This window comes from Botryllus schlosseri, chromosome 14, assembly GCF_051294905.1.
Source record: "Botryllus schlosseri isolate E-star chromosome 14, Bs_hap1, whole genome shotgun sequence".
Lineage (NCBI taxonomy): Eukaryota > Metazoa > Chordata > Ascidiacea > Stolidobranchia > Styelidae > Botryllus > Botryllus schlosseri.
Genome location: NC_137249.1, coordinates 17,382,653 through 17,403,867, shown reverse-complemented (window position 1 = coordinate 17,403,867; position 21,215 = coordinate 17,382,653). Strand labels below are relative to the sequence as shown.

General features: G+C 39.2%; 2 protein-coding genes across 3 annotated transcripts in view; both read left to right on the top strand.

The window, feature by feature from the left end:
* Window positions 1-21,215, top strand: part of LOC145456434 (uncharacterized) — a 39,397-nt gene that overhangs the window by 14,673 nt on the left and 3,509 nt on the right. The window contains exons 6-7 of one of the 2 annotated variants that reach the window (XM_080334557.1): window positions 398-551; window positions 12,913-13,920. In XM_080334557.1, coding sequence (XP_080190683.1) covers window positions 398-551; window positions 12,913-12,925 — 167 coding nt within the window. In that variant the 3' untranslated portion in view covers window positions 12,926-13,920. Of the gene's footprint in view, window positions 1-397; window positions 552-12,912; window positions 13,921-21,215 lie in introns of those variants that run through there. The other variant, XM_080334556.1, reaches the window with a different exon arrangement.
* The window catches only part of LOC145456433 (uncharacterized), a 36,525-nt gene continuing 22,975 nt past the window's right edge, over window positions 7,666-21,215 (top strand). The window contains exon 1 of the mRNA XM_080334554.1: window positions 7,666-7,679. The gene's annotated coding sequence lies outside the window, so the exon portion shown is untranslated. The remainder of the gene's footprint in view (window positions 7,680-21,215) is intronic.

The following is a 21,215-nucleotide window of genomic DNA, read 5'->3' as shown; positions in this document are numbered from 1 at the left end:
TCGCTACTTCTTCTTCTACTTGAGTAGCTTTCTTGACTACTTTGACCACCTCTGGTAAGATGATTCGTACTTCGTTCCAGTGCGTACGCGCACAAAAAAATCAATAAATGTAGTGACACTTAATTCTCTAAGCGTGATTAGAATTTCAATTTGAATAACTCTACTATCTGTTGATTAAGGAATACGTTTCGTTCGGACAATAAGTTGCCTGAAAAAACTTTTATATAGCAGAAACCCAAAATTCCAAAATTTGTTACATCGTGTGAATTTTTTTGGAAGGCTCTTTGCGGTCCTAAACAGTTGTCTCGTGGACCCCTGCTTGAAAACCACTGCTATATATAGACGTAGCTTTATTGTCTGAAGAAACAGCAACCGGCATAGATGATTTCCAATTCAGTTGGAGCCCTTTCCGGTGGATGGTACCGTGCATCTAACTGCTACGATTATCTGCTCAGTCGAGAAGAAGTGGTATATGCGGAAGCACAGACAGCGTGCGAAAATCTTGGAGGAACTCTCGCTCAAGTTGGAATGAGAGATGCAGCTGTTAGAAGGTTTGTTTCGGAATGTTTATTTTATTGGCAAGATGTTATTCATGCGTTAGCCTCCGAACACATGCGTTCGTCTGCACGTTCCATGATTACAAACTCCCTCCATAGGTCGTTTTGATTATGTTGAAGTTGCAAGCGTCGATTATAGAGATACTGTATTTTCCACATATGATGCATACTCTTTGACTCTTACCGTGGAATTGGATATCGAGACATCATATCTTCATTAAGTGACAACCGGTCAAAATACTTTGATCCCATGCCTATGCGATTCGGATATAATTGCTTGTTGTTGTCGTTGCTGTTAATATTTGTGGTGTTCATGTGGTCGCTTTACACTAGGCTGATATTTTTTTTATCGCGATTCCTTATTTGACAATTTATAGACGGCCACTGTCGTCCTGGGTTTTCGTGGAAGACTCTATACCAGGGGTGTCAAACATCCGGCCCGCCAGACGATTTCATCTGGCCCTCGAAGCAATTCTGAGTAGATTGAAAATTCTCTTGTATTATTCAGCACATTTTCTAACAAATTTTCAGATATTATTGTTAGAAATACTTCCCAGAAGTCAACAAATGTCAAGATCACAGGCCATACATTATAATCATCAGACAACGGTGATATGGTTTCACTCTAGTCACCATCAGGAATACGTTGGTCACACTGACATCCAATTCCCAAAACTAAGAAAAGTGCGCAATGAGCTCAGATTTTTTCGGAAAATGATCCAAAAATCCAAAGTAAAACTCTAATATGCAGGTCGCATGGAGAATACAATAGTTACAGAAAAGTATAATTCAAATATATTTGGTCGCACTGCTGTATCAATTCTGTCTCAAAAGGTCCCAGACAGATTTTACGGCAGTGATTCCGCTGGATCGAGGTAAATTGCCATGCCCAGATGACCGTGCCGCCGTAAACCGCCGAGAGTCGTTTACAGTCTTTCGCGCCACAGGACATGCATTCAACCGATCACACTAACTCGAACAATGTTCTTCTCATCGACAATAGCGAGAGAAGTATTACAGAGCAGAACCAAGCACCTTGTCGTGCTACTTTTCTCATCGTCCACAACCACCCGACGTGTAGACTACTCTGGCTGTTACGAATACAATATGCACCGCACGAGAACACCTGCCGGCAGCTATACCTGGCCAGTGGCCATTCATAAAATCATGGCCGAAAAAGCACTTCGTCATTATTGTGTTTGATTTATACCCTGGTGTAAGTCTGAGGTAGGTTTGGTTTCGTGCATTGCCAACAATCATAACACATCTGATTGGTACATCTGTCGTCACCAGAGGTGGTCAAAGTAGTCAAGAAAGCTACTAAAGTAGAAGTAGAAGTAGCGACGAAAAAATCTACTCAAGTAAGAGTAGAAGGACTTCTTCAATAAGCCACCTAAAACTACTTGAAGTAGAAGTAGAATTGACTGACTTTAAATCTACTCAAGTAAGTAAGTAGTTTTGAAAACAGTCTTAGTTCGTTCGCATGAACTGTCAAAAGCTGCGAATTCAGCTATGCGTCAGGTGCAGAGAGCTTGATTCGTATTGATGTATCCCATGAGGTATCAATTTTCGACAGAATAAGCATTGTTTCGCATCATGGGATCCAAATTATAGTATTGATATGAAAATGCGATACTAACCCTTTGTTTACTAAAAGACCCCGTTTTAGACAATATCATGGCATGGCGCCCTGCCCTACATTATACGGCTCCAAGTTTAGGCAAAGAGCAATACGTAGAGGTTGTATCGGATACGGTTTCATCACTTTGCGCGATTATAGTATACGTTAATAACAAATATTGTGGATCGTAAAAGTTATGGTTAGTGTAGCTTTATTTTCGGAAAATAGATGCATTACTGCACTTGCTTTTATGCTTCAACATGTATGTTCTGCAGACAAAAGAACTGAAAGTAATTAGAACTCAAAGTATGATACTCGCAATTGAAAGTGTAATACAAATAGGCTACCACTTCTAAAAAGCAAAAAATATATTTCATGTCTTTTGTCCATCAAGCTTCAAAGGTGATCTGCTAAAACAGGTGCAACGTTCAAAAAAGCTGGATTTTCCAGATTGGCGAGACACGTAATTACGATTACGATATGATAGGTAATTTCTAAATTGAGAAACGGTAGTTTCAAACGTTATGGTGGGCCATATTTACTATGATGAAATATTTGATATGGGCGACAATGCGGTGTGAGAGGAACCAAGCAATCCGGTACATAAATTATATTCACTGATACTTTCGTGAAAACATATTTGTCACTTCGTCACTACTATGCGCAAAGCGCAACAAAATTTTTGGGCTTTACTTGACTTACATGAATATTAAATGTTGGTACTCCGTGAAAACAGCCCCGAAATTCTTCAGGCTATCTTTCGTATTGGGGGATGAAAGTACTTCTATTTGACAAACTGAAAATAGCGAAAAGTAAGTAAGTAGATCACAAAATATTACGAAGTAGAAGTAGAGAAAATCAGATCTACTTGAGTAAGTAATGAAGTAGAGGAAAACTACTTGAGAACTTCCAAAAAGTAGAAGTACTTCGTTACTGACCACCTCAGGTCGTCACATCATGTTTCCTCCTGATCCCTGTTCTGATGCTCATATAAACGGCGTGAATCTAACGCATGAGGATGTCGCTGACAGTAATTCGGCCCCGATCCAACTCAAGCCGCATCAAAAAAACGTATAAATCGGACTACAATTCGGTTCCGGTCAAAAATAATTTGAAAAATGCTGCCAATATCACGTCCAGGATCTAGCTAAATCCAGTGCAGTACAAGTTGTAATGACTCGAGTTATGACTCGACTTGACTGGAGTCAATCTGTGTATTGACTCGGCTTGGACTCGAGTCATTGCGCATGACTCCAACCAAGTCATATGACTCGAGACTCAGACGGCCAAGACCGACATTGCATTGTAATTTCGAAGAATAGTAAATTACACAAGCTATTGCTATTTCGTCTATTGGTACTGGTTCTCGAAAATGAGACCATAAACTGTTAAATATGAAAAAAATTAGTATATTATAAATGGGGACCATTCGATATCATCAAACAGAGTTATGAAAAGTGGGTTTAACAAGACTTTAACTGGAAACCGAGTAGTCGACGCAATGACTTGAACTCGGACTCGAGTCATAATACTATGACTCGGACTCTACCCTCTACTCACTGACTTGACCTGAAGTTGACTTGTTAGTGAATTGAAAATGACTCGACTTGACTCGAGTCAAAACTATAGAAGTGAGATTGACTTGTAAATAGGAGCATTAGGACTTGGTTACAACCCTAGTAGCCTACACTACTCCCTATAGTACTACGGTCGTCTCAGGAATCGGACGAATCCGGCTCGGATCGGAATTCGGTCTTATCAGAAAAAGTATGAATCCGACAACCGCCAAAAATAAATAAAATATCCGGCGTATATTCAGTCCAGGGATTACGCGTGTTCCACTCTAATCGCTGGAAGTGAAATATATTGATGCAAACCAAACGCTCTGATAGCTTCATCTATATTCAAAATTGTGTGTGTTTCGCCAAATATGCGTCCGCTCTCGCTGCTGGCATTCTTGCAGTGGCGGCTCATCTTATCGGGCAATTGGGGCACTGTCGCACCTAAAATTATGTTCCATAATAAAGATTTACCATTTATATATGCACAGCAATCAATATATACAACGAAATCATCGCGAAAATCGCAATCTTCATGTGCTTTCGCTTGTAAATGCCCATATATTGTCAAGTCTCAGCGAAAATCGAATTTATCTTCTGTGTTTTCGCTTTGTAAATGCCTAGCCGTGGCATGCCCCAGTAGCGCTCATAACAAACTTTTCCCGCCTGTTCTCTCAAAGCCGCTCACAATAAAGAAATGGTGATTTGGTCTCTCTAGTTATCAAATTATCGAGCAAGGGGGGCAAATTGGCGATTTGCCCCCTCAGTGTGATGTAACCAGGGCATGGTATGGTATGGTTTGGAAGTATGGTATGGAAGTATGGTATGGAAGTATGGTATGGAAGCATGGTATGGTATGGATCGATAGTTTGGTATGGAATATGGAACAATGCAAGTATGGTATGGAATGGAAGATTTTATTCTATGGTATGGAACGACATTTCCATACTTCCATACTTTGGTATTTCATACATTTTATCGTGATCTGTGCAAGCTTCGTGAAGCGTAAGTTGTTCGCTGTTCACGGAATACGATCGCTTTTGTTATGTGTGAACAATTGAACGCTGTGTAGGAACAAATACACGATTATGCAACTGTTTTAGGAGCACTTGGAATGACATGATTTTGTGATGCAATAATGACAACTGTTGATCGGATATTCTACCGAGTCTAGAAAAGACGTCTCCGAGCATAGTCTATCATGTGACGCAATAATTTGTAATCTAGGCTACTCCAACTACCTCATTCCTTACAAGCAATCATGCTGCAACTTACTAATAGCTCAATGTGATTGATAATTTCATTTCTTCTGAAACATTGTCCGCCACATTTACACTATTTACATACCGAGATATTTTACTGGTCATATTTCAGACGCTCTCGCATTAGGATTATAGAACAGGGAATGGGGTAGATATAGTTTGAAATTCTCGCGACGCTAGCCTCAACCAAATACTGTACTAATAATCACGCAGATCGCTGCAGTATTGCTCGCCTGCAGCTGGGATATTTTGTGGGTGCATCTCTATTATAAATTATTGTGCAAATATTTACTTCAAACTTGCATGTGTCTCCTGCCAATGTATCGGAGATGCGATGATATTCTTATTGAGGGTCCTATAGATCAGTGGTTCTCAACCGCCGGTCCGCGGACCGGTGCCGGTCCGCGAGGTACATTACAATTTGATACTTTAATTTCAAGATGCAATGTTGAAGGCTTGTCCATTGATAAAATAAATCAAATATCAAATTCATAACTTTGTGAGGTAACATTAGGACTGGAAACATGTTCGGTTTGACTAAAAGTTCAAGACGTTTCATTTGACGACATGCGAGCGACAAGTACAGAACAGATGCGAGCTCCCTCATCGCTAAGCGCAGTTTGATCATTGGTTTTTGATTCATTCATTTTGTGCAGGACCGTAACTGGGGCACCCCAAACCGCCCAATTGGAGAGGGGCCGAGCTTAAAAAGGCCCCAATGTATTTCGCAAATGAACATAAATCATAGCGTATTTATTTGAAACTTTCTCCAACATTTTTCATTTACTTTTCGCGCTTTGCACGATTTAGTGTCCCTAAATGTCTTGCTTATTAGGTGCCCTTCTCCGAGAAATACACATGATTGATTTGTAGGCATTTCGGCGTCTGCCATTACCGCGCCACGACGTACCAGCACATGATGAAGTTTAGGTTAACATGGGATTACGAAAGGTGGGTCAAAAATTCGTCCGCGTGAAAACCACTTCAGCCGTGAGTGATCGAAAATTTTCGCTATTGGCGCGATAAGCTGCGTAAACTCTCTGCTTACGCTGAGTCGAATGGATGTGATGGTAAGTACAGGTGAAAACATCCACCCAACTGTGGGATCTGGAGCGAAGCCCCCGGCGGTTTGGCTTATCCCCATGTGGGGGCTCCAAGACCAACGTTTTTGGGGGTGGGCTGACGAAGTGCTTTTTCGGTCCGGATTTGCGAATGACCGGTACAGCTGCTGTAATGTGTTTTCTTGCGGCACGCATTGTATTCGTAGTTGCCAGAGTAGCCTGCGTCTGGTGGCAGTGGGCAATGAGCAAGTTGCACGACAAGTTGCTTGGTTCGACTCCGATACGCTGCAACTTTCGATATTGTCAAAGAGAAGAATATTATTGGAGTTGGCGTGGACGGTTAAACCCATGGCCTTCGGCGCAAAAGACTTTAAACGACTCTCGGCGGTAGCACGTTTATCTGGACAAGGCAATTTTACATCGACTCGGCAGACTCATTACCATAAAATCACATGGATGCCATCATGAATATAATTAAATACGATCAAAACCCTCTAAATGTCACTCTCCAGCACCATCTATTTGCATAAAACGGTTGCATACTTTACATTTTGGCTTCATTTAAATTTTGCAAGTTCACCGGTCCGCCAGACATTTTTTGAAATTTTACCGGTCCGCGAGGCGAAAAAGGTTGAGAACCGCTGCTACAGATAACAATCCGTTGAGGCGCTGACTATATCATTTTGCTCGTGGAAGCTGTAGACGTATACGGCACCTCACCACCGCGCACTAAACCTCACCAAAACAGACTCTGTAAAACTATTACCAGGAATTAGATTCGCATCATGACTGGTTTAAGCAATAATTACACCCGAAATATCAATAATACAGGTGCTGGAAAAGGTACTTTACTTATGATATTGAAGTATTTGAAAGTATGGAATATGTATCAAGTATGGTATGGAACAATGTTGGTATAAAATTGCAAGTATGGTATGGAGAGAATAAGGCAAGTATGGAGTTTGGAAAATACTCGTTCCATACCTCACCATACCATGCCCTGATGTAACAATGGTATCTATATCTGAACTCGGTTACTGTCGTATGCATTGAGCTGACCTTCGCTGGTATAGGTCGGTTTTGACGGTGTTTCGCACCATGATAATTCTTGAAATTTGGTATGTTATGTCGCGATGGTGTTATTCAACTCTGCTCCAAGTTTCAGGGTTGCTACTCAAGGATTAGGGTAATAATTTCGTTTCCGAAGTCATGTGCTGATCCGTCGTGTATCGCAAACAGATTTTACTCAAAAGCCGGTATTGGTCTCCATTGATTTTGACGATATTCCATACCGAGATCGGTCATGAGTAGGGTGATTTTTTTTGACATGTCAAAATTTGTCAAATTTTTGTCAAGATTGTAGCGTTAGGTCAAGATTTGCCAAAGTTGTTTGAAAAGTTAAAAACTAAATTCACCTCTGCATTTCGTTTGTATCGTAGATTTTGCTCTGTCGGTGAAGTTATCATTTGATATTTTACAGCTTGTAGCCTACTTTATAGGCAGGGTTGCCATACCGTCCTTATTTATAAGATTTGACCTTATTATGAAGGACCAGGTCTTAGAAAACATTTTGTGCGAAAACACCTAATTCGCATGCGTGAGTAATTGGTTGTATTAAGGTAAGCATCCCTTTGTTGGACGCTGGGGGATGCGAAGCCCTAGCGGTACAACCAATACTGTCCAATCACTATTACTACCCAGGACGAGTATGGCAGCCAGGCCTTCATAGTCCGACCGGGATCTGGTACCGCATCGACGGGCCAGTATCCCGGGGCACAAGCATGGTGGCGGAGGGATTAGCGGCCGCAGACGCCCGCTCTAAAGGCGTGCTTGTGCCAACTGTTGGAACCCTCAACAAGCGAAAAGGAAGTAAAACAGAAGCAACCTTATGGGTGCTTTGAGTCCTACGACTCAAAGGGCCCTATTACGGGCGCTTGTGGCACATAGTGCTGTGGTGTAATGCCACAGGGCTGTCACAAACGTCACGGGGGGAGGTTTACTGCGGTTCCTCCAGACCCGTAAAAAAATACGTGAGGTCAAAGTTTGGTCAAAATTCAGTTTTTTTATATCAAAAGTAGTCAAAATGTTGATTTTTTAGTTCAAAATCAGATTTTACGCAAAAGCCTGTATTGGTCTCTATTGATTTTAACGATGCTCCATATCTAGTACGGTCATGAGCTTTTGCACGGTATGTCTTGATTTCAGTATCGAACGCTGTGCCAAGTCTCAACGTTATTGACACCCAATGATTAAGGCGGTAGTTTGGTTTTCGAAGTCGAGTTTGGTAGAGATGGGCGCCGATCTGACACTTATCCATCGCATAGCGGATTTCGCGCAAAAGGCCGTGTTGGTCTGTGCTAATATTAGCCGTGTTGGATACCGAGATAGGTGCTGATCTTTCGAATGGTACATTTCGATGATCTCCTGCAACAGTTTACTAAGTTTCTCGGTTTGCAATCAAATATTCATTTAATTTTGTGTTCTCCAATGTCGATCTTATCGTGAACATACAGACTCCAAGCCCTTTGCTAACAAAGCCAATTGCCCGATGTCGACTAGCAGCCGATCACTCGATCAGCCAATACCTCAATTATTTTACGCATAATTCGCTCTATTGATTTTGACGGCTATCCATACCGAAATGAGAGATGAGATTGCGTATTCTACATCTTGATGATGTCATCTAACAGTGTTCTATGTTTACGGCTTTCATTTAGGTATTTATTCGGAACATATTTTCCAATATCGATTTCGCAGCACAATTACAGAGACAGTAAGACGTATGTGTTGTGTCACAGTCGCTCCATTGCTAAGTGCGAGAGTGTGCGCGCGTATATTGGCCGCGATCTGGTCAGTGACCACTACGAAGTCACATTAGTAGTAGGGTTTGAATCGATCGGTACGCACCAATCCCAGAAGGCCACGTCGCCTTAATTGCCACGCCTACATTGCCACATCATCCGCCCATTGCCGCACCTATTGCACACCCATTGCCACGTCTATAGTGCCACATCATCCATTGCCACATCATCACCGCATTGATTGCCGCATCTATACGCTGCACAGCATCAACCCGCGCGATGTCGATTGCTGCACCTATGTCACTCATTGCCACGTCAAAACTTACCTTAGCTAGAATCGAACCTGGTTTGGATGGGTATAATTTCACATCGCTCACCACCAGGCTATTGAGCAAACTAGCCGTATTGAGCTGTTTTGAGAATATAACCGCCGATTCTCTCTTAAATTCCGAGACAACACCTTTTTCGAGTTATTACGCATAAATGTAAGACTATAACACCTGTGTCATCATTAATTAGTCAATGATTTTGAGGAATTCTGCGAATGCAACTTGATAATGCAGATATCGCCACCATAAATGTCTACAATGACGCGAAAGCTCACGCACATATTGCCGAATACTATTCCAAGAAATATCATCCGTCCATATTTTTTAAACTTGATTTTATGTGTACAAGTTACGGTTTCTGCAGTTTCCACATTTTACGACTTATGATTGCTGCGTCAAAACTTACCTAGAATCGACAGATTTTCTATTATGTGTATTTAGGACTATGTATTTAAATTCCTATTCAGATTATACATAAATGCGAAAACTATGATGTCTATGTAAAGTTATATTCTCCGGATAATATTATTAATATCAAAATTCTACACACCATCACTAATTACTTAATATATAAAATGCGATTTTGAGCGCTGCGACTTGATAATATGAACCCCTACGCTTCTGATGCATGATTTTTTGTGATAAGGACCTAGGTAACATTCAGAGTCTGCAACGATTGTTTGGATATACATTATAGCAATACCCCACTAAACTATAGGCGGTTATATTACTCTATTGCTCAGAGATAACTCATCCGTCCATATTTTTAAACTTGATTTTATGTATACAAGTTACTGTCTCTGCAGCCTCCACATTTTACGACTTATTTTCATTAGACGCAGGCAAGCGATTCTCCAGTTCGGAGCTACGGAAACAAATCACTCGCATGTGCGCGTTCCGAATAGTCTTGTAGAATTTTCTAAAGTCGTAACAGCTTAGTAGCATATACGCGAATCCCAAGGTGAAAATAATCGAACGAACTATAGCCGTAGGCGTGCGATTCGCAGGGCTTTATTTATACAAACTCTATCGATGCCTGTACGCGAACCCCAGCGTTAAAACGATTAGGTCTAATTAACACGTTCTGAAGCCGAAAATTTAGTCAACATCATTGAGATAGCCATGATTTGAAGATGGTGATCGAGTGTGACAATAGCACTCGCCAAGGTTAGACAAACATAACCTTAAACTACTCTCTACTTCACAAAATATAAAGTTATAAAAGTAAGCAGATTTTGTCGATATTGCTTTGTGATGATTTTGATGTTGTTCCATACCGATTGGGAAGATAGGACTCCTAATTCCTTAACTAACTACATAATCCCTAGTAACGTAGTCAGACGCATAACGGAATTTACGCAAATCGATATTGCTCTGCGATAATTTTGACCACTATGTTTTGATAATAACTTGCTTCCGAGAAATAGATAACATTCATTATACGTTAGATGATACTTTTCCTTTATATTCTATTATGTGTATTTAGGGCTAATGCGACATCACTATGTTGGCGACAGGGCTGATTTGAACACGCTAATTTTGCAAATTAAACTTATCATTCAACACGAACACTCAATGAAGAGCACCCTGGAGCACCCACATAAATGCTCCACAATTTGTGACGTATAATATACTGAGCATATAATAAGCTGACAAAACTGATACTTGAGTACTCCGAAATGTACAAGTACTTTACCTTTACACGACGTTTTTGTAAAATGAATACTAATGGTACGCGAATGATCATAGACTAAGCTTGCTTTCAGAGTTGGAAACTAAATGCATATGAAAATTTAACTATGTTTTCCCCTCACGCATCAGATGTAGGCCTACTCAAGTGTTTATGAGGCGGCGAATAGTTCGAAGGTTGTTGGTATGCGATGACGTCACATAGAATTGTGGAGTTTTCTGTAAACTATATTCCAGTGATCTATTTTCAATCACTATACTTTTATTAATCTAAACTAAGTACTGTTAGTAGGCAAATCCTAGAAAAGTATCCTCTGATAAAAGCAGGAGTAATTCGTTATCTGTGAAATAAATAGATAGCGCGCAATATGAGCGGTGTTACGATGACTGACAAATACTTTGAATTAATGCATAGAAGTAGCGATTTCGAACTACGTAAAAAGTTAGTCGAGCTCACGCATTTTCCATTTTCAAAAGTCGACGTTTTTTGTAAAATGAATACTTATTTTAATAAAAATTAAAAAATAAAGAAAAGAGCGAAAAATTACATTTTATCCTGGAACGCAACAAGAAAAATCGTATGAATTTTAACTACTTATTCATGACATACTAATAACTACTTGTACACTTTTTCACATTTTATAACACTTTAGTAGTACTTAACAGTTTCAGTTTTAAATAAAATTCGGAATCTAAACTAATCAAAAAAATTCGGTAACCAATTTCGCGTAGGCTATGCATACAAATGAGGAAAGTTACATCAGCGCGTGTTAACTAGTTGTATTATGTAGCTTGCAATTCATGCAAGTTTCGAAACTTCCACACTGAGTCTTTTAAAGTAGATAGAAACGAAAAAAACTAATCGAAAAAAATTACGAAGTTTGGATGCGGCATATTTAGGTTTTCTAAAAATTATTCATACCCATGACTCGAAATATTGTTAACTAACTTATGTTTTCGACATAAGATAAGCGTGAAGTGTACAAATTTCGATGTTGCGCAAACACCACAAACTTTGCTTGCTTTCAGAGCTGGTAACTAAATGCAAGACAGACTTATGTATTGCGAAAAAAATAAAACATTTGGGCGTTCCCCGAATGACATTTTACTTAAACTACTTATTCATGACATAATAATAATTCTACTTGTACACTTTTTCACATTTTATAACACTTTAAGTAGTACTTAACAGTTTCATTTTTAAATAAAATACGGAATATAAATATAATCGAAAAATTCGGTAACCAATTTCGCGTAGGCTATGCATACAAATGAGGAAAGTCACATCAACGCGTGTTAACTAGCTGTATCGAGTTATCGAATGATTTTTTCCTTACATCAAAACAACTAGAATGTGTAACTACATTAAAAAACGTATCTAAATGAGCTCCAGGGCATTGTGATTATGCAGCATACCAAATTTCATCGCACATTTCATGATGGAACAACTTTAAAACTGACGCAGTTCTATAGCAACTTTTACCTAAATCTGTTTTCGGTAGCGTGTACATATACATAGTCAGCTTTAATAACAGAATTACCATGCTAATATGTGACTCCTCACCTTGAAACTTGGTACGTAGTTGTAGGACATTGTGATCATGCAGCATACCAAATTTCCTCGCGCATTTCATAATGGAACAACTTTAAAACTAACGCGGCTCCACATCGACTTTTTGCGTGCATCTGTTTTGCGGGAGCGTATAGCACGTACCTATACATAGTCAACTTTAATAACGGAATTACCAATCATACATGCACCGACTCTGTACATTCAATGTGGGGGTAGCTGACTTGGAGACAGAAAAACACACATATTTGACCGTAACATGGTCTTAGTATGAACCGTCATGCATTCGACTTGTGGAAAAATGTGTCGCACACTATTTCACCGAGATTACAACCCTGGGAGTGTCGGCCTCTTATAGCCAGCAAGTGTAATGTGCCATATTAGGCCATAAGTATCGTAGGCCCCGCGTGAAGTGTACAAATTTCGATGTTGCGCAAATACCACAAACTTTGCTTGCTTTCAGATCCGGCAACTAAATGCAAGACAGACTTTACGCAAAAGTTGCTATTCTGAAAATTTTGTCAAGGTAATGGTTTGAAAACTTATACTTGAGCACTCGTACTTCTTGAGAATACCCAAGTAAGTTTTTTGCCTAGATGCACCACAGTCTTCACACCGCAGAAACACAGCCGCTTGGTTAACATCACAAAACCGCAATTGAACTCAAGATACACGGAATCGCTGTTAACGATGTCTGACTGCGGCGTTTCGACGAGTAACGAATTCTCGTATTTAGTATTGATTGTGACACATAGTCAAAACAGCGACAGTTTTCACAACCCGCTACATACATTGAACCAACTGATGTAAGGTGAAACACTACGTTCACACCAAAAAAAAAGTTTGCAGGGTATGACCACCACCAACATATAGAGTAGTGAGTGAGTAATTAAACTACATACCCCGATTTTACTATATTCCGAGATCCGGATCACGATTCAAGTCTACCTGAGAATCCGAACTACCCTGTGAAGTTGATATATCAAGTTGTGAACCGTGAAAGGGTTGTAATCTCGGTGAAATAGTGTGCGACACATTTTTCCACAAGTCGAATGCATGTCGGTTCATACTAAGACCATGTTACGGTCAAATATGTGTGTTTTTCTGTCTCCAAGTCAGCTACCCCCACATTGAATGTACAGAGTCGGTGCATGTATGAGACTTCAGAACATGAATTTGTAATCCATGATGCTTGTAGTGCCGGCCATGATGTTATCCATGATGTATGTAATGTCACACACCTCCTTTACGCGAATACTTGGTATCTATGAACAATCGTGAAGTATACTGGATGTGTAATGTCTTGTTATTTTTCATGGAAACACGGGGGTGTAACATGTTTGAATATTGTTCATTGGTTTGTCGATTCAGAGTTGATATCCGGATCCGGTTAATACTTTCTCGGGTTTCCGATTTCAAACTGAACGGTGGGATATGTATTGACCAATAAAGAGTGACACAATATAGTAAACATGTGTGAGAAAACTCACAAGTAACCCGGATTTGTTAGCGCGACGGGGACATAAATTCAACCATTATCCGTGTACCAAGCAGTTACCAAAGTCATGGAGGTTGCTAATTTCAACATATTGACTCTGTGGGAGGCTAAAGCACGAACCGGGACACACACAGACACACACACACACACACACACACACCAGGACACACAATATCCGTCGATTTCCAAAGCATACATTTCGATATACAAGAGCATATTGTTATTTCATGTGGTTAAACATTGATATAGATGCGATGCGATCGACGCGGGTATACTCTGAAACCGGTTGTCCGTTTATATGAGAAAAGATGCTGTGAAGGACTTTAAAAAGCGGCAGTTGAGCAAGACGTAGTTTGCTTACTGCAGTAATTCATTTCACTTGCAGAACTTCTATGGTCAAGCTCCACGTGTGTGTTTCAGAGTAGTTCCAAATGAATGAATTTCATTTTCACGTGCTTGAATTCGTTTTACCATACTGTAAAATACTTTTACATGCCCAAGTTGGGGATTCTCGTTACATTGTCTTCTTGTGTGTTGGTGATTAAATACATTGCGACGCTGTCACTTGACTCTTAATTGGGTTGTTTCATCTGAAAGAACTAATTTTGTCTGTTATAATACTTTATTAGACTTGTATGGCGAGGCGTCTGGTATCGAGAAGTGAGATCGCAAGCAATCATTGAGTCAGTCGTGATGTCTGATTGGGAGTGTCGGCCTCTTATAGCCAGCAATTGTGTAATGTGCCATATTAGGCCATAAGTATCGTAGGCCCCGCGTGAAGTGTACAAATTTCGATGTTGCGCAAATACCACAAACTTTGCTTGCTTTCAGAGCCGGCAACTAAATGCAAGACAGACTTTACGCAAAAGTTGCTATTCTGAAAATTTTGTCAAGGTAATGGTTTGAAAACTTATACTTGAGCACTCGTACTTCTTGAGAATACCCAAGTAGGTTTTTTGCCTAGATGCACCACATAGTCTCAAGTCCTTATGATAGTGGAGTACATCAACTTCATGATAGCTAGAGTATTAAACAGTAATATACCTAGAGTACTAACGTTTTACTTACTCGGAAATGACTACTTCTACCTTATTTTAAAGGATACCTCGTTCGAAGCGAAATTGTATGTGGTTTTGGATAACATCCAAGATGTAGGCTCACTTTGAAGGTTACTTCGTAAAACTCAAATATTGCGCAGTGAGAGTTCGCAAATTCTCGAAGTATTTTTGTTATTTTTATTGCGATAAGTCATTCTGCAGCGCGAAAATGCGTCGTAGGATATAGATGAAACTAGCACCACTCATCAAGACCGCTGAAAACAGTACGTTTCAACATTTAGTAGCAGTAAATTTCTAGTAAAGTACAAGACGTGATGATTTCCGAGTGAGTTGAAAAGTATTGCAGGTATAGTTTACCTGAAAACCGAATACTCTGAAATAGAAGTAGATGCAGTGTAAATAGTTAATCACTTGATTAAGTTTAGCGCAAGCAGATAAAACCTATACTTGAGTAGTACAAAATGCACGAGTACTTCGCTATCGCCTCCCTGCACGTAATAAGTGCTTTTACCGATACTCGTCGGTTTCAGTTTTAGATAGAATTCAGAAACCAAATAATTTCATAAACATAAGCTAATTTAATGAATTTACTCGAATGTACTATGCCGCGCTGATAAGATTAATTATAATATACTTATCATGTTACAGCGATTTTTCTAGCGTAGAAAATCTTTAAAATGTAGTAAGCAGGCCAAATGAAGATATTCGTTGAGTTGAATAAACATAAAAAATACTCTAGACCACTTTATCGGTACTTTACAGTTTCAGTTTTAGATAAAATTTGTCCCTTTCACCTATAATTACAACTCCTCGCTATCTAAACATGTTTAGAATATATTATTTGCGATGATACGAACCCGTGAAGTACTCAAGTAGCTTTTCGTAGGATATAGATGAAACTGACAACACTCACCAAGACCGCTGGTCCACTGAAAAAAGTACATTGTAGCAGTAAAGTCCTACTAAAGTACAAGAAGTAATGATTTCCCAGTTAGTTGAAAAGTAAGTATTGAAGGTATAGTTTGCTGGAAAAAGCGAAAAACTCTGAAATCGAAGTAGATGCAGTGTAAATAGGTAATCACTTCATTAAGTATAGCGCAAGCAGGCCAAACCTATACTTGAGTACTGCAAAATGTACAAGTACTTCGCTATGTTCTCCCTCCACGTAAAAAGTGACTATAGGTTTTAGACTACTTTATCGGTACTCGACAGTTTCAGTTTTAGATAAAATTTGGTAAGACTTTAAATTTTAAAGTAGTTTGAGCTTACGTTTGTATCACCTTGACAAGTAACATTATCAGACATGAAAATGATACTATCACCTAATATAGAAGTTAACACGCGTCAATGTGCTTCGGAATTCACGAGAAATTGCTTACTAAGAGAAGTATATTCTTGTATACACAATAGTGAAGAGAATCTTTAAAATGCAGTAAGCAGGCCGATGGGTATTCGTTTAGTTGTATAGGCATAAAAAACATTCCCGCGCGCCTTAGTATTAGGTGGTAGGGTTAGGAAGTGTTTTGTTTAAGAGCGCGCGGGAATGTTTTTTATGCCTATACAACTAAACGAATACCCATCGGCCTGCTTACTGCATTTTAAAGATTCTCTTCACTATTGTGTATACAAGAATATACTTCTCTTAGTAAGCAATTTCTCGTGAATTCCGAAGCACATTGACGCGTGTTAACTTCTATATTAGGTGATAGTATCATTTTCATGTCTGATAATGTTACTTGTCAAGGTGATACAAACGTAAGCTCAAACTACTTTAAAATTTAAAGTCTTACCAAATTTTATCTAAAACTGAAACTGTCGAGTACCGATAAAGTAGTCTAAAACCTATAGTCACTTTTTACGTGGAGGGAGAACATAGCGAAGTACTTGTACATTTTGCAGTACTCAAGTATAGGTTTGGCCTGCTTGCGCTATACTTAATGAAGTGATTACCTATTTACACTGCATCTACTTCGATTTCAGAGTTTTTCGCTTTTTCCAGCAAACTATACCTTCAATACTTACTTTTCAACTAACTGGGAAATCATTACTTCTTGTACTTTAGTAGGACTTTACTGCTACAATGTACTTTTTTCAGTGGACCAGCGGTCTTGGTGAGTGTTGTCAGTTTCATCTATATCCTACGAAAAGCTACTTGAGTACTTCACGGGTTCGTATCATCGCAAATAATATATTCTAAACATGTTTAGATAGCGAGGAGTTGTAATTATAGGTGAAAGGGACAAATTTTATCTAAAACTGAAACTGTAAAGTACCGATAAAGTGGTCTAGAGTATTTTTTATGTTTATTCAACTCAACGAATATCTTCATTTGGCCTGCTTACTACATTTTAAAGATTTTCTACGCTAGAAAAATCGCTGTAACATGATAAGTATATTATAATTAATCTTATCAGCGCGGCATAGTACATTCGAGTAAATTCATTAAATTAGCTAATGTTTATGAAATTATTTGGTTTCTGAATTCTATCTAAAACTGAAACCGACGAGTATCGGTAAAAGCACTTATTACGTGCAGGGAGGCGATAGCGAAGTACTCGTGCATTTTGTACTACTCAAGTATAGGTTTTATCTGCTTGCGCTAAACTTAATCAAGTGATTAACTATTTACACTGCATCTACTTCTATTTCAGAGTATTCGGTTTTCAGGTAAACTATACCTGCAATACTTTTCAACTCACTCGGAAATCATCACGTCTTGTACTTTACTAGAAATTTACTGCTACTAAATGTTGAAACGTACTGTTTTCAGCGGTCTTGATGAGTGGTGCTAGTTTCATCTATATCCTACGACGCATTTTCGCGCTGCAGAATGACTTATCGCAATAAAAATAACAAAAATACTTCGAGAATTTGCGAACTCTCACTGCGCAATATTTGAGTTTTACGAAGTAACCTTCAAAGTGAGCCTACATCTTGGATGTTATCCAAATCCACATACAATTTCGCTTCGAACGAGGTATCCTTTAAAATAAGGTAGAAGTAGTCATTTCCGAGTAAGTAAAACGTTAGTACTCTAGGTATATTACTGTTTAATACTCTAGCTATCATGAAGTTGATGTACTCCACTATCATAAGGACTTGAGACTATGTGGTGCATCTAGGCAAAAAACCTACTTGGGTATTCTCAAGAAGTACGAGTGCTCAAGTATAAGTTTTCAAACCATTACCTTGACAAAATTTTCAGAATAGCAACTTTTGCGTAAAGTCTGTCTTGCATTTAGTTGCCGGCTCTGAAAGCAAGCAAAGTTTGTGGTATTTGCGCAACATCGAAATTTGTACACTTCACGCGGGGCCTACGATACTTATGGCCTAATATGGCACATTACACAATTGCTGGCTATAAGAGGCCGACACTCCCAATCAGACATCACGACTGACTCAATGATTGCTTGCGATCTCACTTCTCGATACCAGACGCCTCGCCATACAAGTCTAATAAAGTATTATAACAGACAAAATTAGTTCTTTCAGATGAAACAACCCAATTAAGAGTCAAGTGACAGCGTCGCAATGTATTTAATCACCAACACACAAGAAGACAATGTAACGAGAATCCCCAACTTGGGCATGTAAAAGTATTTTACAGTATGGTAAAACGAATTCAAGCACGTGAAAATGAAATTCATTCATTTGGAACTACTCTGAAACACACACGTGGAGCTTGACCATAGAAGTTCTGCAAGTGAAATGAATTACTGCAGTAAGCAAACTACGTCTTGCTCAACTGCCGCTTTTTAAAGTCCTTCACAGCATCTTTTCTCATATAAACGGACAACCGGTTTCAGAGTATACCCGCGTCGATCGCATCGCATCTATATCAATGTTTAACCACATGAAATAACAATATGCTCTTGTATATCGAAATGTATGCTTTGGAAATCGACGGATATTGTGTGTCCTGGTGTGTGTGTGTGTGTGTGTGTGTCTGTGTGTGTCCCGGTTCGTGCTTTAGCCTCCCACAGAGTCAATATGTTGAAATTAGCAACCTCCATGACTTTGGTAACTGCTTGGTACACGGATAATGGTTGAATTTATGTCCCCGTCGCGCTAACAAATCCGGGTTACTTGTGAGTTTTCTCACACATGTTTACTATATTGTGTCACTCTTTATTGGTCAATACATATCCCACCGTTCAGTTTGAAATCGGAAACCCGAGAAAGTATTAACCGGATCCGGATATCAACTCTGAATCGACAAACCAATGAACAATATTCAAACATGTTACACCCCCGTGTTTCCATGAAAAATAACAAGACATTACACATCCAGTATACTTCACGATTGTTCATAGATACCAAGTATTCGCGTAAAGGAGGTGTGTGACATTACATACATCATGGATAACATCATGGCCGGCACTACAAGCATCATGGATTACAAATTCATGTTCTGAAGTCTCATACATGCACCGACTCTGTACATTCAATGTGGGGGTAGCTGACTTGGAGACAGAAAAACACACATATTTGACCGTAACATGGTCTTAGTATGAACCGACATGCATTCGACTTGTGGAAAAATGTGTCGCACACTATTTCACCGAGATTACAACCCTTTCACGGTTCACAACTTGATATATCAACTTCACAGGGTAGTTCGGATTCTCAGGTAGACTTGAATCGTGATCCGGATCTCGGAATATAGTAAAATCGGGGTATGTAGTTTAATTACTCACTCACTACTCTATATGTTGGTGGTGGTCATACCCTGCAAACTTTTTTTTTGGTGTGAACGTAGTGTTTCACCTTACATCAGTTGGTTCAATGTATGTAGCGGGTTGTGAAAACTGTCGCTGTTTTGACTATGTGTCACAATCAATACTAAATACGAGAATTCGTTACTCGTCGAAACGCCGCAGTCAGACATCGTTAACAGCGATTCCGTGTATCTTGAGTTCAATTGCGGTTTTGTGATGTTAACCAAGCGGCTGTGTTTCTGCGGTGTGAAGACTGTGGTGCATCTAGGCAAAAAACTTACTTGGGTATTCTCAAGAAGTACGAGTGCTCAAGTATAAGTTTTCAAACCATTACCTTGACAAAATTTTCAGAATAGCAACTTTTGCGTAAAGTCTGTCTTGCATTTAGTTGCCGGATCTGAAAGCAAGCAAAGTTTGTGGTATTTGCGCAACATCGAAATTTGTACACTTCACGCGGGGCCTACGATACTTATGGCCTAATATGGCACATTACACTTGCTGGCTATAAGAGGCCGACACTCCCAGGGTTGTAATCTCGGTGAAATAGTGTGCGACACATTTTTCCACAAGTCGAATGCATGACGGTTCATACTAAGACCATGTTACGGTCAAATATGTGTGTTTTTCTGTCTCCAAGTCAGCTACCCCCACATTGAATGTACAGAGTCGGTGCATGTATGATTGGTAATTCCGTTATTAAAGTTGACTATGTATAGGTACGTGCTATACGCTCCCGCAAAACAGATGCACGCAAAAAGTCGATGTGGAGCCGCGTTAGTTTTAAAGTTGTTCCATTATGAAATGCGCGAGGAAATTTGGTATGCTGCATGATCACAATGTCCTACAACTACGTACCAAGTTTCAAGGTGAGGAGTCACATATTAGCATGGTAATTCTGTTATTAAAGCTGACTATGTATATGTACACGCTACCGAAAACAGATTTAGGTAAAAGTTGCTATAGAACTGCGTCAGTTTTAAAGTTGTTCCATCATGAAATGTGCGATGAAATTTGGTATGCTGCATAATCACAATGCCCTGGAGCTCATTTAGATACGTTTTTTAATGTAGTTACACATTCTAGTTGTTTTGATGTAAGGAAAAAATCATTCGATAACTCGATACAGCTAGTTAACACGCGTTGATGTGACTTTCCTCATTTGTATGCATAGCCTACGCGAAATTGGTTACCGAATTTTTCGATTATATTTATATTCCGTATTTTATTTAAAAATGAAACTGTTAAGTACTACTTAAAGTGTTATAAAATGTGGAAAAGTGTACAAGTAGAATTATTATTATGTCATGAATAAGTAGTTTAAGTAAAATGTCATTCGGGGAACGCCCAAATGTTTTATTTTTTTCGCAATACATAAGTCTGTCTTGCATTTAGTTACCAGCTCTGAAAGCAAGCAAAGTTTGTGGTGTTTGCGCAACATCGAAATTTGTACACTTCACGCTTATCTTATGTCGAAAACATAAGTTAGTTAACA